The 18,654-nt window shown below is 37.2% G+C and overlaps 1 protein-coding gene across 2 annotated transcripts; it reads left to right on the top strand.

The window, feature by feature from the left end:
* Nucleotides 1–1,145: 1,145 nt before the first annotated feature.
* fam117aa (family with sequence similarity 117 member Aa) lies at nucleotides 1,146–18,557 on the top strand. Of its 2 annotated transcripts, none has more exons than XM_058769034.1 (8): nucleotides 1,146–1,660; nucleotides 5,691–5,836; nucleotides 8,520–8,615; nucleotides 12,359–12,478; nucleotides 14,524–14,640; nucleotides 14,753–14,879; nucleotides 15,145–15,298; nucleotides 16,646–18,557. In XM_058769034.1, exons 1-8 carry the CDS (start codon nucleotides 1,543–1,545, stop codon nucleotides 16,911–16,913), a joined length of 1,146 nt encoding a protein of 381 aa, XP_058625017.1. In that variant the 5' UTR covers nucleotides 1,146–1,542; the 3' UTR covers nucleotides 16,914–18,557. The 2 variants fall into 2 exon arrangements, with proteins under 2 accessions (XP_058625017.1, XP_058625015.1); XM_058769032.1 differs by having other exon boundaries at nucleotides 5,688–5,836.
* Nucleotides 18,558–18,654: the final 97 nt, after the last annotated feature.

Below are 18,654 nucleotides of genomic sequence, written 5' to 3'. Positions count from 1 at the left end.
GGCTTTGCTTTGCAGGAAATGATCAAACAGAAAAATGACATGCTAGATCTGCTTAAAATCGGCTTATGCTACATACAGAGTTTGCCACATTTTCTACAGAAGGAAGGGTAAAGAATAATCTGATGTAAAGAAACAAACGAAGCGATATAAGCATATGATAATACAAATAGCATCTTGGTACAAGCAGTGCAAGACATTTTCCGTTTTACTCATAATAAACATCAGCAATTAGTTTCTGATGGATAAAATTAACTCCTGCACTACATTTTCTTACTGAATATCCCATTTCACTCAGAATATTATGGAAATAAAACCGGTTGCCAAAGGCAACTCATGTTGACTTCAAAGAAATATGTTATCTGGCACTTTGTGGTCAACACCCGCCCTTCATATGTGCATATGCATCAAGTATACACTTGCATGGGTGCATATCTGTATACAATGAATGAATGCACTACAGTACTGTGTATCACCTAACGGCTATTTCGTAATTTTGGTGGCACAGAAGTAGGCTTGGTCAGAAATAGTATTCACCTGTTCGTCTGAATACATGTATGAGGGCTATTCATGTTTCAAAATTTTTCTCAAGCAATATCAAGGATAAGAGGGAACACATATAAACTATTAAAAAGAAAACATACTGATAGAGAGAGAGAAGTTTAGTAGCGTATAAATGTGTTTGAGAGTCAGCATATGGGTAAATCCTATATCTATCCATATATATAAAAAAACTATATTGGTGGACGACTTATTTCCTATCATATTTGCATTCACTTCAACAACGCTCGGCACCTTAAATATCCCATCAAAATGCATATTGGTTAAAGCACTTTTTTTTTTAATTAACTAAAGTTAAATTGTAATATTTTACTCCAGTTTTGCCTCAACAACCCCATGTTCTTTCAGTTAAGAGACCTGTTAACATATCACGCATTGTGCTGCTGCTGGTGGTAAGTTAGAACTCTGTGGAAAGTATTAATTTTAATGAAGTGGGCGGGGAGAACCGCCTTTGAGACCCACCCCTAATAGATCGATGCTGCCATCGACCAATGGGGTGTGAGTAGTATTTTCCCGCAGCCAATCAGAGCGGAGACATGTGTTTAGACGCTGTGCAGGGCTCTGAATCCGACACGAGTGTGTAGGTTGGCTGCTGTTGTCAGATTGTGGACTGAAGAATTGGCAGCAGCCCATACAATGTAGTTCTGCTCCTCAACTATAAGTTTACTAGGCCAAGTGGAATAAACCGTTTAGGACGGTGCATAAAAGTTTCTATGCTTTTTCACACAGAAAAAAAAAAAGAAAAGAAAAAAGAACGTATTTTGTTAAAGTAATTAGTTAGGGAAAACTTCACTATCATCACAAAAGAAAGTAGCTGACTAGCTAGCGAGTGTGCTAAATCAAAATATTTGCATACAAACTTTATTTTTTGACGGCTAAGCTGGACGAAAACCTTTGCTGGAGTATCAGCTGTAGGTAAACGCTGGAGTTTGCGAGATTGGTGAACTTTTAAAAGACTTTTGAAAGCACAAAGCGACTGTGGGAATGTCGTGTCGGAGTGGAGTGGCCCGGGTGGGTAATCAAGGACTGCAGCCCCTCCGAGCCACGGTCCCGTTTCAGCTCCAGAACCGAACAGCACCGCGCTGCAAAGACACCAAAGCAGGTAAAAACCACAAGAAACACGCCAAAGCACTTTATAATGTCATGTGTTTATTTACTGATATGCCCAACTCACTCTGCTTAGAGTTCTAACTCTCTCCTTTGTTAGGTATAATGATGATAATATTAATTATGTGAATTAATAATCTGCAGAAGTCTGCTCTTTTCATGGCTTCGGTGCAACAGAAATTTTCTCAGTGCACTGAACGACCCCCACCTTATTCCCTACATGTTTTGTGGCCATGATGATCACAAAGCATGGCATTAGATTGAATAAGCATAGCAGGTCTGCCGTGTTAAGTCACTTTTTTCAGATGTTACAGTTTGCTTGTAATATTTTATAAACTCTCCTCACTGTTTTGGCATGTTCAGCACATAAACGGTGTGTGTCCAGTGCTCAAGAGGTCTGTTTTGCTTCATCATAAATATTTGCATGCAGCATCAGGAAAAACAAATTATAACTGTCACATTCCGGCGACCTGCTGTTATACACTGAGATGTCAAATTTGGAAACAGTTCTCGCATTGTTTTGTGTTGCTCAAGCATTTTACTATACAGAACTATTTTAATTGCAGGTTTAGTATCATATATCAGGGGGGCTTCAACCTTTTTCAGGCCCCTTTGGTGGGTAGAGAAACGAAGCAGGGATCCACTGTTAAATTTTGTGTAAAATTGAGTGTTGCATATTAAGCTTGGTCGACAATAACATGTGTTTTGTACAATATTAATGCAGTTGCATACTTTATGATGGTTATGTATCAAATCCTTTAGTTTGATCATTATTGATTGACGGAGTTGTATACAAGTAGTTAGACTACGTAATGTTAGTCTAACTTAAGTAGTTAGACTGACATTGTAAACTCTTGCTTTGTAATGATTGGCATAAAAAAATCGGTTTACAAGCAATTTTCACTCCGTAAATTTAATAAACAATTACAAAGAAACAGCAAGTAACACACTGAATAAACATGAAATTTTGAAGTAGAAAAACTGAATTAGTATTTTCTTTCAAAAAAAACAAACTTAAGTGTTTTATTTACAACTTTAGAAAAACTTTTCTAGTGACAATAGGGCTGTGTTTTTAGTAAACTTCGGTCTTAGTGTGACATTTTTCATAGGTGTCAGGCTGTCTCAGGTATTTTAACATCAGCATATTGTCAGATTTCCTCAACTAGGTGAGAAAAGTCCTGTCTTTAGTTTTAGGACAATGTGCGAATCACAAAGGGTCTTTGATTCTGAGTGCAACTAGATCTTCACAATGCACAAGGCTGTTGGAGAAGAGTAGCTCTTCCACACGGCAGTCTACAAACAGAGATAGAATGACCAAAATAACTTTTTTTATTGTGATTTACCAAGGCAGTAAACAGCAAATCCCTCTGGTCTCCTAGCATTTGTCTTCTTGCTCAGTAAGTCACGTGTGCAGCCCACACAAAACGAGGCAGAAATCTCCACAAATTTCCACAGAACTGAAACACCAGTCATTCAAGAAGTTTTACAAATTCCTCCTCACATCTTGCATGTTAATTAAACATTTAGGCTCACTGGCAGTACTTTCAGCTGCCAATATGAGTATAGTATTCTCAGCTTTACATCAGTGCTGAAAAAGTTATCATATTTATTTTTCCTGGCCTGATCAAGATTAATCTGTTTATTGAAAGTGGGCTTCTTTAGCCATCATTGAATTTGGCATAATATCATGGCATGTGTTTATATTCTGTGGGAACACAAAGGAGCACAAGCGGTGGCCAGAGGTTTCGATCATAGCGTTAACATGTTTGGCTGTGTGAAACTTTAGTCCATATGCGAGTATGTGTATTTTTATATCCTCCTGCCTGCTATGCTTGTAGAAGGAGGATATGATTTTGAAGTATGCAGCTCGTTGGCAGTTTTCATCAGGACTGTGAAACACATGCATGAGCTGTTGGAGAAAACACACAGATGATCTCATCAAACCTGTCAAGAACATGTCCAGGTCACATTTCAACACAAATTCATTTTGCATAAAGAAAACAAAACCTGTTTTTTGGGCAAATCAAGACTTTTTGCATTCATGCAAATGTAAGTACATTTCACCTCACTGTCATTGCCATAATGCAAAAAATTGCAATGTAATGCCAAAAAATGTAAGCATTTGTACATTACAGTAGTATTTTTGTACTGTTTACTTTGTTGATTTTAAATGAATAATACATTAAAAAAAAAAAAATATATATATATATATATATATATATATATATATATATATATATATATATATATATTAGTGCTGTCAAACGATTAATTGCATCCAAAATAAGTTTTTGTTTACATATGTGTACTGTGTATATTTATGTATATATAAATACACACATGCATGTATATATTTAAGAAAAAAATTACGTTTATATATTAAATATATTTATAAATGATATAAATGATATGAATATATATGTGAACATGTAAATATTTTCAAAATATATGCTGTATGTGTGTGTATTTATATATACATAATGAATATACACAGTACACACACATATATCATGTAAATAAAAACTTTTATTTTGAATGCGATTAATCGTGATTAATCATTTGACAGCACTAACACACACACACACACACACACACACACATACATATTGGGGTTAAATGTGACCTGGATTTGTTTTTGTGAGATTCCCTTACACATACACTCTTGCACCTTATCAGACAAACCATACATACACCTCAACCCTTACAGTGTCACAATCACAAATACACATAGTCACCCAACCTGCTTTATACCACACCCTCAAGCTCAGTGACAAAATAGTCTCTGTACTACACAAGTGTGCCTTGTTAAACACCCACCAGTAAACTTCCACCATCAAAAGTATCCCAAACCCACTGAGAAGACCCCAGGGGCTGGGAGGAGGTGAGTGGATCCAGGAAGGACCTGACAAGGTCGAGGATCAGGTGTACCATTATTAGTTCCTATGACATGATCAATGCACTGAAGAAAGAAAACCATCTTGTGTATGTGTGAAAATGATCCTCTGGAGTATTTTGGGCAAGAGCCTGATAACTAGCTTGTCTGCAATGCATTGATGAAGCACCAGGATGTTCAGCATCCGTTACGACAACAGCATCTATTTATAACGGGCCTTTCGTGCATGGAATGTTTTTCAGGGTGATTTACAAGCGTCTGAAAGTGCCAGCTCACAGGATAAATTGAAAAGATTATTATCCATAAACATCATCAGAAACACATTTTAATGTCTGAGCTGTGGCACAGTGATTAGTGCATATGCTCATGGGACGCTGGTCTCATTCTCCTCCTTTTTGGCTGACTTCAGCCATTTAGGCTTTGTTAATTCAGTTGATCTGTTTCCAGTTTAATCAGCTGAATTAACAATGAGAAGTCAATGGTGTGTACTTCCATCTCATTCATCAAACTGTTTTCATGCAAATTAAGAATATTTCCCACCTGATTCTCATTACTGTAATACAGGAAAAGTTATGTAATGCAAAAAAGGATATATTATTATATTATTTAAATTGGAAGTATTTATGCATTTAAAAAAGATAAAATGATAAATTATTATTAATTATAAATAAAATATTATTTATAAAATGTTATTGTGATTTATTCATTTTAAATTGGCTATGATTAAAGTGGAATACTTCTTTATTCTTTTCTGAATACTATGCTATATTCAATATACAATGCTTCATGTTCTATAAAAATAGTAAGTGAAAGTCGGCTTTACTGCATACATTTTAAACAGTAGTATGTTAATGCATGTGAGGGGAATCCAGTATTCATATAGGAAATAAAACTGCCTTTCGTAATTCAGTTCCTTGTTAAAATGGTGTACCTTTTTGTCAGTGTAATCAAATTAATCAAAAAGGAGAAGTTTAAAGGAGTTCGCTTCTAGCTTGTTGCTTACATTCTAAATGGGACAGAGTATTCCATGCTATGTGTCTTTTTTTTTATTGTTGAATTCCAATTATTATTTTAAAAACATCTCATGGTTTGATTCTCTCACTCTGTTTTCCCTATCCTCTCTTTGAAGCAGAGTACAAGACGAAGGGTCGCCCGCCGAAGCCTACCTTGCGACGGACGTTGTCTCTGGACACTTTGGTGGGACCGTACCTTCAGGGCAACTGGCCTAGAGAACCAGAGTGTCAGCCGGTTACCTGTGTCAATGACAAGGCCACACAGGTGTGATCCTTCCCACACAAATTTTCATTTTTGGGTGAACTATTCCTTTAACACCGTCTGTGATATTAATAGCAAACAAAGGAGGTCCTGTCTGACCATGTGGGGTGGAGACTTTACTACTCAGTGGGGAGTAAAACAAACCATTGGGTTGATCTGCCTTATATGATGCACATATAGAATTATGCACAGCTGTTTTAACACTTGTGTTGTTTGCAAAGTATATTTCTTAAATGGCCAGGGGACATAGTGTTTGTTTTAGAAAGCTGAAGTCAAGCGGTTGCTAATGAAAGATCTTGGCTTTGGGGAGAGAAAGAGTTTGGCTGGTAATAGAAGGAGTTTAGGAAAACTCGGCCTGGAACGGCAGCCATATTGTTTTTTCCAAATGGGTTCCATATGGGTTACTGGAACACTGCTCCAACATGCCTGCTGGGGTTTGCTATATTCAGTCAAACACAAAAGGTGAAAGTCTCTCTGCTGGGGCTGTTTGTTTTGATTTAGCATCTCAGTTTGGTAAAGGTTTTGCACTGTTCACATAATTTGATTCAGTAAGAAACGTTCATCTAACTGTTTGTGCAATGCTGCTTATTTATGAGAGTTTATGTGCTATTATTATTTCTAAGTAATCAGATGTGAGAATATCTCAGTACGAATTATTAAAAAGGGCAAAAATCTCATAGACTTTTAGAAAGGGTCTTATAGCCATACAGTCCTATAGCCATCCATATTAATTTGATTCAGATTCAGATTTCAATTAAATGCTGTTTTTTAAATTTCACGGTTTCCACAAAAATATTAAGCGGCACAACTGTTTGCAACAGAATGATTTCTAAAGGATCAATGTGACGCTGAAGACTGAAGTAATAATGTTGAAGCTTCAGCTTTGCCATCAAAGGAATAAATTGCATTTTAAAATATATTCAAATAGAAAAAGAGAGATTTTAAATTGTACAAGTATTTTACAACGTTACTGTTCTATTGTATTTTTGCTCAAACACTGTAAATGCAGCCTTAATGAGCATAAAAGACTTGAACATTAGTGTATTTCATTTACAATCCAATTTGATTACATGTGAAAGACATAATCTCTCTGGTGACGCTGTGAAATGCACCACTGAAACTCATGTTTTTGAACTATTGAACTATTTCATGAGTCATTTTCTTTTTTTTAAATATCTGCTTAGCAATGCCCTGGGAAATCATCTACAACTCTCATTTTCTTGAAAATTGTAGTTTCATTTATTAGACAAGACATGTAGTTGTTTAACACTAAGCATCGAACCACCTGGTTGCGTTGCTGATTTTTGAGATGTTAGATGCTACATTCAGTTCGGCTGTGTCTCTCAGCAGGTGATCTGCTATGCTTTCACTGATAACCGGTCACCCAAAAAAAGGTTTTGTTTAACATGACCTTCATAGTGACCGTCCCATCAACCCCTGCCACACACACACACATACATACAATGCACAAGCAAAACCCCCACTCACACCCTACTTTCATATATTCACGTTACTTCATGCATTTCTTTCTTGAAAAAAATACAACCCACTTTTTAGTGGACATTCAACAGTTAACAATTGTACAGTCTCAAGACACTCTCGACAGTCTGCCCAACCCCCCCATCATCTGACCGCCCGGCCGGTCCACTTGAGTGCAGAAGGGGACTTCTGAAACTTTAGCCAGCATCTAGCGTGCTGCGCATACAGACCCTCAAACTCAATGTCCGTTTATAGGCCTAATCCCACGACTGCCTGATGTGGGCGGGCGGGCAGGCGGGTGTCCAGGCAGAAAGGAATAAGGGCCGAATTTATATTTAAATCAACCCTGCCCCCACTGGGCCATGTGAAACCTCCAGCCACTAAGCAGACACGGTTAGTCCTGATCTCGCACCCCAGGGGCCGGGGGTGATGACATGTTTTAATATGACTCACTTCAACTGCGTTTTGTTGCATTAGCATCCCAAATGCAAAAGATATTCGTGACCTCTGGCAGGGACAGGAAGAGAGGGACAGAGATTTAGGAGGAGGACACTTTTTGGGTTACGATAAGCTCTGAGATGGAGTTCAGTGATAGGGTCGCTTGGAAAATAATCGTTTGGTGTTTGGCGATATAGTGTGCACTTGCTGGGCTCCCACTTCTTCTCAGAGGCCTGGGACCGTAGGACGGGGGTATCATGACGGTACGCATGTGTCTGTCTGTGTGAGTGCACATGAGGACAAACATGTTGGTGTTTTTCCCTCTACATCTTTGAAATATGGTGCAGCGGAGTCTGTGGTTGGTGTCATGCACGTCTCCGTACAGCTGTGTGTGTTTGGGCGTGTCTGTGTGTTGCAGGTGTGTCACATTTTCTGTCCTGTATTCAAATACGTTTAGTGAGGCGCGGAAGCAGCTTTCAGTTCCATTTGTGACATACAGAAAAACATGTCAACACTTGGCGAGTGGGGCGCACCGCTCTCAGGAACGGATGCTTTATCTCGAACTGGTGCATGATAGAGCAGCATTTAAGGGAGGGTGTGTCTGAGCGTGTTTGAGATTGGTATTCAGAGAGGGGAGGTTCAGTTTTGATTATCCTGAATGAAATGAAGCTTTGGCGTCTCGCTGAGAAACCATTGTGGGTGTGAGCTTTTGAAAATTGGTAACTTTAAAATAACATGAAATGTAAGCTTGTTTTCTTTCTTTTCTTAGACTCCCAGTTCCTGGATAGAGGAGACGCGGGGGCGGAGAGGGAGTGGTGGTCATAAGCGCTCGGCATCATGGGGTAGCGCTGAACACCTCAGAGAGGTAAGTAATTGATGTTGGCCGGAAAATGTTGTTTGAACTTGAACTAGTTAAAATGAAATTTCCAACAAAATAATTGTGTTTTAATATACATACTACCCCTTCAGAAAAGAAGTCTCTGATGCTCACCAAGGCTGCATATTTTGCTCTTTATTTAAAATTCAATTCAATTCAAGTTTATTTGTATAGCGCTTTTTACGATTCAATCGTTGCAAAGCAGCTTTACAGGAAATTAAGTTTCTACTATACACATACACATATATATATATATATATATATATATATATATATATATATACATATATACATACATGCATACACATATGCACACATGCACACATATATACACATACATATGTGAGGAAGAAACCCAATATATTTAAGTTATGACAGACTTAACTTGGTAATTCTGTATGTTGTCTGAGGGTTGGCATCCTCCGTGGTCCTCTGAGGGGTTGCCATCATCTCTTCTCAGGTGTTTGGTCATCCCGGATCTTTTTAAGGGTTGGATCCAGACTGACGCTTCAGTAATTCCTAATTACCATGGGATGTTAATCCCGTGGCAGAATCAGAGAAACAGATAGAGACGTAATTAGCGTAGCTGCTGTTCTATTCAAGCAAAAATGATTTGTTCAACCCAATCTAAAGATTTATAATGTACATTTGATTAGATATAAATGCAGTACAAGATTATTATGTGAATGCTTGGCTAAAGAGATGTGTCTTTAATCTAGATTTAAGCAGAGAGAGTGTGTCTGAACCCCGAACGTTATCAGGAAGGCTATTCCAGAGTTTGGGTGCCAAATGTGAAAAAGCTCTGCCTCCTTTAGTGGACTTTGCTATCCTAGGTACTACCAAAAGTCCAGAATTTTGCGACCTTAGGGAGCGGGTTGGATTGTAGCGTGGTAGAAGACTAGTTAGGTACGCAGGAGATAAACCATTTAGTGCCTTATAGGCAAGTAATAGTATTTTGTAATTGATCCGGAACTTAATAGGTAGCCAGTGCAGAGACTGTAAAATTGGGGTAATATGATCATATTTTCTTGACCTGGTAAGGACTCTAGCCGCTGCATTTTGGACTATCTGTAGCTTGTTTATTGAAGATGCCGGACAACCACCTAACAGTGCATTACAATAGTCCAGTCTAGAGGTCATGAATGCATGAACTAGCTTTTCAGCATCTGAAACAGGTAGCATGTTTCGAAGCTTGGCAATGTTTCTAAGATGGAAGAATGCTGTTTTTGTAACATGGGAAATATGATTTTCAAAGGACAAGTTGCTGTCTAATATAACACCCAGATTTTTGACTGTAGAGGAAGTAACAGTACATCCGTCTAGTTGCAAATTGTAATCAAAAAGATTCTGAGTACTGTTTGTTTTTTGGTCCAATAAGTAATATCTCGGTCTTATCCGAATTTAATAGGAGGAAATTATTGGTCATCCAATCTTTTACATTTTTAACACAATCTATTAGCTTAGATAGTTCAGAAGTTTCATCTGGTCTTGTTGAGATATATAGTTGAGTATCATCAGCATAACAATGAAAACTAATCCCGTATTTTCTAATAATATCACCAAGGGGCAACATGTATATTGAAAATAGCAGAGGACCTAGGACAGATCCTTGTGGTACTCCATACTTTACTGGTGATAGTTGAGATGGCTCCCCGTTTAAAAAAACAAAGTGGTAGCGATCGGATAGGTAGGATCTAAACCATCTTAAAGCCTGCCCTTGAATACCCGTATAGTTTTGTAATCGATCTATGAGTATGTCATGATCTATAGTGTCGAAAGCAGCACTAAGTATAAAATAACTGTTTTCTATTGTAATATATTATAAAATGTAATTTATTCCTGTGATGACACAGCTGAATTTTCAGCATCATTACTCCAGTCTTCAGCGTCACATGATTCTTCAGAAATCGGTCTTCTATGATTTTGTGGTGCTCTAGAAACATTTCTTATCAATGTCGAAATCAGCTGTGCTGATTAAGTGGTCTAAATTTATTTATATGCATTTATGTCGTTTGTGGAAAGCGTAGGACCATTAAAGGTGCCATAGAATGCATTAATATAACATTTTAAATTGTTCTCTGATATCTACATAGAAGGTATGTGGCTTAGGTAAGGGCAGAAATTCTCCAGAAACGGTTTTACATGTCCATTTGCAACCCTAGGATTTCTCCCTAGAATGAAACGGTCTGGTGTTACCTTATTTGGAAGGGTCATGAATAATAATGTTGAGCTCTGCTCTGATTGGCTGTTTCACAGCGCGGCTCATTTCAGAAGCTCACACAGCAGGAAGGAAACACAGGGAAAATATATTTCAATACTTTCTCACGCAGTTATATCGTAGGGGAATTATACTGTAAATAAAATGCGGGCATCAGGGAGCCACTATTAATATGCTGAGCATTGAAACTGCTTTCAAATGCACGATTGCTTTTTAGTTTCACTTTGACTTTCGAGATTTGCGATCGCACGAACTCTGTTTATACTAGGGAGCGGCAGTACTTACCACACATTTTACAAGATCAGATGCTTGTCAGTGGTGCTCAGGATCTGTAAATCATTCGCCATCATCCTCAGTCATCTCTACTTACTCTGTTTATGTGGTAAGTAAAATCATATGTACTGTAATGCAACAGACTATTGCTAACAAGCTAGCCATGTCCCTTTAGTGGCTCGCGTTATTTTATTAGAACGCGTTATTTGCTTTCCGTGCCTTTCTGAATACAGACACCAACCCATCCCTTCACATCACATCCCCAGCACAGCCTGGAACATAACATTTATTTCCATGATCTGCCATTTTGGCTGTTGTCCTCGCTTGTTTCTTCACAATACCTGCAGAACTTCTGATGGTTCTGGCGTCTGGCCTAGAACATGGGCTGGTATATGCAAATCTTGGGGGGGTAACTATTAGTGATCCCGACTGTAACGTCAAAGTCTGTGTTATGTTCTGATTCGCCTATTTTTCAGTGGTCTTTTGCATTCACGAGATTTACATAAGAAGGAGATGGTGTTTGAGGATCATGGTATGTCATTTCCATGTACAGAACTTTTATTATTCAACTATGCCAAGGTAAATACAGTTTTCCATTCTATGGCACCTTTAAATGTTCGACCAATCAGATTATTCAGTCCAAACATTACAATAGGCTGTTTTACCTGCCTGTCAACATATGTATTTGCATACCTCTGCGCACCCTGTTCACGCAGACATGATACGTCATCAGTGCGAATCATTACGCTATTGCAGACAAAGCGTGGCTTTGGAGAGTGATTTGCAGGGAAGGTGAGATCGTATGCTTTCAAAGCTAGCTTGCTATTGCTAGCCTCTTTGAAATCACCTACCCTACCTTTACTGTGTCTTTTCTGAAAGAAAAAAAAAAGGTTTTAATTTCTCAAACATTTGAACAGATGTGTACCATTATGTCATTAAAAAATTATTTACATTACTTATAAAGGAATATTGGTCATTTCACCCACCATTGCTACCATAAATAATATAAACATCCTGACAGCAATCAAAAAATAAACAATTATTATTTAGTCCCATTATTTAAATTAGTCTGGGCTACTCTGTCCCACCCATTTTCAGGAACCATTCTGTACCAATTTTCAATTCTAAACTCATTTTACCTTTATTATAGGTCAGCATAAAGGGCATTGCAAAGGGACCTCTTCTGTGCACCTTATAAGTTTACATCTGATACTATAACTCTCATATTTCTCTCCTTCAGGTTGCTAAGCTTCGGCAATCCTTACAGAAACGCTCCAGACATGCACCTCCTGCCATGGACTGTGACCACACACACCAACACGTTCACAACAGCCAAACACACACGCCTGGAAGTACACAGGTAAACAAGAATGTACAAACAAACCACAATTCTAAACAATGTATCAATGTATTTTGACCAGCTTGTTAGTTTACAGTAGTGACACTCAGGGACATCAACAGAATGGTTGGGGGCATTTAGAAAGGTTGTGCTTGTTTATGATCAGTCATTATGAGATAAGCCTCTCAGATTGGCCCACATCTCACTAGCAACAGAGATTTAAAAACAGAGCAGCTTTACTTAGATGGTGTCAGTGAGCTACAGCCATTGATATGGCGAAAACACACGCGCATACACACATAAAGCTGGTTATGTGGCAGTGGCTCTCTTTGTACAGTGTTATATTTAGAGGTGATAATATGCATAAATCTATGTGCATTGTATGCTATGCATGTTTATTATATTACACACATACAGGTCGATCGTTCGTGTTCAGGTTACATTTAACTGCCATATATATATATATATATATATATATATATATATATATATATATATATATATATATATATATATATACACACACAGTGCCTTGTGAAAGTATTCATACCCCTTTATTTTTCATGTTTTTTTGTCCCACTTTATATTAGGTGGCCTTAACTACTATGTACTTACGTTTAAATTAATCATTTGGTACAATGCACTTATTGTGTACATACATGTTTTTACATTGTACTTATATTTTTAAAAATGCCTATATGTAATTGCATCTGTAATTAATTTCTGTCATTACATTTATAATTACACTGTTGACCCATCCCTTACCTTAACCCACCCTTAAACCTACCCATACCACCAAACCTGTCTCTAACCTTACCCGTATCCCACCTCAATAGCAGCAGGAGTGTTTTGCAATACAATATGAACACAATAAGTACATTGTACTTATTTTTTTATGTAAGTACATAGTAGTTAAGGCCACCTAATATAAAGTGTGACCTGTTTTTTTTATGTTGCAGCCTTATGTTAAACTGCTTTAAATTACTTTTTTCCCACATCAATTTAACACTCCATACACCATAATGACAAAGCAAAAAACAGATTTGTGTCAACTTTGCAAATTTATTAGAAATAAAAAAATTGAAATGCAGTTGTCTGGAACAGTTGAAATTTAGCTCAGGGGCACTCGTATTGCTTGTAGATGTTACTACACTTCCGGTGAAGTTAAACTGTGGCAAATTCATTTGAATGAGTATGATTTGGAACGGCACACACCTCTCAGAAAAGGTCTAACAGCTGAAAATGCATATCTGTGAAAAAACCAAGCCCTAAGGTCAAAATAACTGTCTGTAGAGCTCAGAAACCGGTTTGCGTCAAGCCACACTGGGGAAGAGTTCAGAAAAAAATTCCAAAAGTCCAACAGGACAATAAGCCTAAACATACAGCAAGAGTGGTTTATAGACAACTCTGTGAATGTCCTTGACCAGCCACAGCCTGGGCTTGAACCCAATCAAATATTTCTGGAGAAACCTGAAAATGTCTGCCAGCCCCCATCCAACCTGACAGAGCTTGAGAGGTGAAGAGGTGAGGTCAAGAATTGCAGATAATTGCCAAATGCTGATGTGCGAAGCTTGTCGCATCATACCCAAAAAGACTTAAGGTTAAGGTGCTTCAACTAAGTACTGAGTTACTTATGCAATGTACTTATTTGAGTGTTTTATTTTTAATAAATTTGCAAAGTTGTCACAAATCAGTTTTTTTTTTGCCTTGACATTATGGTATATGGAATGTTAAATTGATGTGGGGAAAAAAGTAATTTAAAGCAGTTCAACATAACAAAACATGAAAAAAATAAAGAGGTATGAATCCTTTCACAAGGCCCTGTATATACACACACACACACACTTTTTTTCCTTCCAGCTTGTACTTGTACACATGTTGGTTTATATGTCTCTGATAGTCAAGTCAAGTCACCTTTATTTAAACAGGTTTACAGTAATGAACAGGAATAATGCAAAAGGACAATAATAAACACTTAATTTTCAGTTAAAGTCAGTTCATCATTAATTCATTGATAGTCCCATGTTTGTGTGTGTGTGTGTGTGTGTGTGCGTGTGTGTGTGCAGACGATGCCTCTTATTCCACTGAGCCGACTGGCCCCCAGACTCAGACGCAGTGTTGAAGGACTAAATCTGGAGCTGGAGGGAGTCTTTGTGTCTGAAACAGCAAAAGAACAGCACAAAGTCAGTGTGTATATGTTTGAATGTGTATGTTTCTGATTTTCAGTTTCAGAACCATCTGAAACCCATGTGATTTAAAAATAAATAAATAAAAAAGAATTGTGTGTGTATTTAGATTCTCGAGGTACCAGATGGTCACAGAGCCCCCGTCCCAGCTCAGAGGTACAGCAGCGCTTCACAGAGCGACCCTTCTCCTGCCCAGCTGTCCCCCTCATACTCTCCCTGCACCATCACAGACACCGGTCAGTATATGTATAAATATAGAAACAGACTTTATAAAGTCTATATTTCATGTTCCATGTCAAATTGAAACAAGATGGCCAAATATGGATGTGCTCAGAGTCTAGTGATTTAAAAAAAAAAAAAAAAAATAGAACTTGCTCTTAGGGACATTCATATTTTATCAACGCATAACAGGAAGATCTGTGTGAAACTGTTAATTGTGTAATATGTATTTGGCTGATGACTGTCTTTATCTCTCTGTGTGTGTGTGTGTGTTGTGTATAGATATGGTTGTGTGTGGGCCGCTCTGTCCGCCTTCCTCCCCTCCTCTATGTATTTCTGAGCCACCATCTTCTTCTCCTCGTCCCAACAAGACATATGTCTTTCAGAGAGAACCTCCAGAGGGCTGTGAGAGAGTACGTGTGTCTGAGGAGGCCATGTAAGTTTAGCACAAACTCAAACCGCTGTATGTGTTAGATCGGAAATAAACATAAAACAGTAACACTTTAGTTTAGAGACCAATTCTCTCTACTAACTAACTGTTTACTAGCATGCATATTACTAGCTTATTGGCTATTTATTAGTACTTATAAAGCACATATTAATGCCTTATTCTGCATAACCATATTTTAGATCCCTTGATCCTAACCCATACCTAAACGTAACAACTACCGTTACTAACTGTTAATAAGCAGCAAATTAGGAGTTGATTGAGGCAAAAGTCATAGTTAATAGTCAATAGTGAGAATTGGTCCCCAAACTAAAGTGACCTATAAAACATATTAAATAGGGATGTCAATTATAATTACATTTATATAGTGTTATTAATAGTGTTATGAAAATAAGTTTATTCTGTATTCTTAAAATGACCATTCATTTACATTATCTTGATCTTGGGCCTTTTTTATGCAAATATTCTTAATCTGAACATTTAAGTTGTAAGTGCATCTAATTAATCAGCAATTTGTGCAGTTAATTTAATTAAATTAATTATTTGATCAATCGATCTCGACTTTCTAGCATTCTCTGTCCTGGAAATGCCCTTCTGCCTTTTTCAAAAAACAAATCAAAACAAAATCTTTTCTTTTCATTGTCTGTATTCTCTAGGTTGTATATCAGTGCAGTTTAAGCTGTTTTCACCGTGTTTAGCAGTGGTTAGTACAAGCCGTGGGTGAAATGGGAGACTTGTCAAGACTTCCAAAAATGACAAATCACGGAAGCCTGTTTAGCAGGAGTCTGTAACCTTAACAATTATTTGGAGTTTTAAGAAGAACAGTCTTTATGATTACGACTGCGTACACAAAGCATGGCAAGACTTCATCAGCAAGGAAGAAAAGCAGTCAAAAACTGAAAATGAATGATAGAAACACAAAGAATGCCATTTTCATGACAATTAAGCACATTTAGCCCCAGATGTCATAAAAAAAAATTGTTGATTAAAAAATTGCAGTATTACAGTATGCATTATTTAAAAAAATTACTATTATGACTTGAATACTAAAATATACTTTTGCATTCCAATTAATCTCAATCAAACTACAGTTGGGTTATTTTGATTAGGTTAAAAAAATACAGCTAACTAACACAATAAAAACTTGATAACATAATAAAAAACACGATTTTTGAAAATTAAAAGTTATTGAAAATTTTATATATATATATATATATATATATATATATATATATATATATATATATATATATATATATATATATATATATATATATATATATATATATATATGCTGTAGTTATATATAATATGCAATCAATCTCCTCTTTTCAGCCTTCCTTGTCATGGAAATGCTCCTCTTCAGCCTTCCTGTCCTGACCCCAACAAGGTGAATTTTACACCTCACGGTGGCTCCGCCTTCTGTCCCGTCAGTCTCCTCAAGCCCCTCCTCCCTTCTATGGACCTGTTATTTCGTGGCCTGTCTGTTTCACCCGTCACTGGCTGTTCGGCTCAGAGCGCTGCCCCCTGCCAGCCGCCGGGACATGCTGTGGGTGGTTATTTGAGCGGCACCCTCCCAGACCCTACCACCACCTCTCTGTGAATGGAGGACATTCATGGCGAGAAAAGAAAAACTAAAGATGGCTGTGCCTTTGTCCCATCTCATCAGCAACTTTGACATCAAAGCGTCTCAAAGAGAAGAAACTGCTCATGCCATCCACTCAATAACTGATTTGTTTTGATCGGCACAGAGAGGGGAAAAAATCATGATGGAAGAACAAAACGGAGAACTTTTCTTCATCTAAAACTACGGTGGACTCTCTCCGATGTGATTTGTTGGCGACTTTTTGACCTCAGGACACTCCACTTGGCACTTCATTTCGTTTCACATTATAGCATTTACCTATTGCTATATTTTCCATAATTTCTATAAAATAATACTGATGCCTATTCATCATCTGTGTGTGAATATATTTTTAGCTCTGTCAGAAGAGTCATTCTGAACAGATTTTAGTCTATCAGACAGACTATAAAACACATGCGTTTTAAGCCTGATCCACTCCGTGATGATTTTACAGAGACTGTGGTTGAGAAACGTGTTTCTTAATTCAGTATTTACGCAGACACAGGTCTTTACTGCATGCTGGACTTTTTTGCCAACATGAAAGAGGCAGTAATAGACCAGAGAGTCTCTTATCAGCTGGTGTTTTTGAAGGCTGGGACTGTTTTGAATACTCTCAGCATGTCTGTTTAGTACTTTAAAATATATACATTTAGACATTATTAAGTACAGCTCTGAACTGTTGGTGTTTAATGAATGCCACCAAATGTTCCGTGAATAGCTATTATCCATAATCTTACAAAGTTTGTCAAAAATGTCCCATCATATTTCACTGCCAATCAAAAGAAAAAGTAAAAAAAAAAAAAAAAAAAATTTGTTTAATTGTCATAATTGTAGGACAAGTAAGGGGCATATTTTGTAACTTTATTAAAGTTAAATAAATATTTGTATATGTATGTATAAAATAGGTACTATGATAGATTATTTTATCTTTTGAGATTGGATTGAAATATGATGGGGATATTTTCTTAATAGATTCTGTGAGATTCACCGACCCAGAGAAACTGTGTTTACAGTTATATTGTAATGAGTGAAAGGCAGAGGCTATTATTACTTGTTTATTCCGAGGTCTTCATGCATTGTGGGCTGCTAACACTTAAATTTGGTGTAAGACAAGAATACCGACGGGACCCCATTAAGGGTTTATTTTGCTACGCACTTGATAAGTGTGCTGTATATTTTACTGAATTTCACTTCAGACTTGACTACTAATCTTACCCACAGTGGTCATATTGTTCAGTTCCTTTGAGCACAGGCTGGTTCTACAAACACTTCACATAAGACACAAGCAAGTTTGCTGCATTCAGGTACAGTGTGTGCATATCATAAAGAAGAATGATACTTCCAGCAAATTGTTGTTTGCTGACATTTAAAGCACTGTTATTGTCCCATATATTTGCATGGATTGTGTCTCAGTCTTGGCATCATCCATAGTTTTTTACGTTCTCACTTGTTACCTTGTTCTGTAAGGGTGCTGTTTTGTTGACATTGTTCTCAGATTGTTTGTCTTGAGTACAGTTATTGTACACCAAACCTGTTTTGTCTTCTATATTGTAAATTTATGTTACTCAAGAGTTTTGGCTGCCATAAATGAGAAGCACAGATAAATAAGAGTGTGTTTGTTGTTCTGTATATCAGCTTAATATTTATGCATTCCTGAGCATAAGTCTCACAATTATCTGTCTATCATCTATATATCTATCTATCTGTGCATATTACACTG

The sequence above is a fragment of the Onychostoma macrolepis genome, chromosome 03 (genome assembly GCF_012432095.1).
Source record: "Onychostoma macrolepis isolate SWU-2019 chromosome 03, ASM1243209v1, whole genome shotgun sequence".
Classification (NCBI taxonomy): Eukaryota; Metazoa; Chordata; class Actinopteri; order Cypriniformes; family Cyprinidae; genus Onychostoma; species Onychostoma macrolepis.
This window is presented reverse-complemented; position numbering and strand designations above follow the sequence as displayed.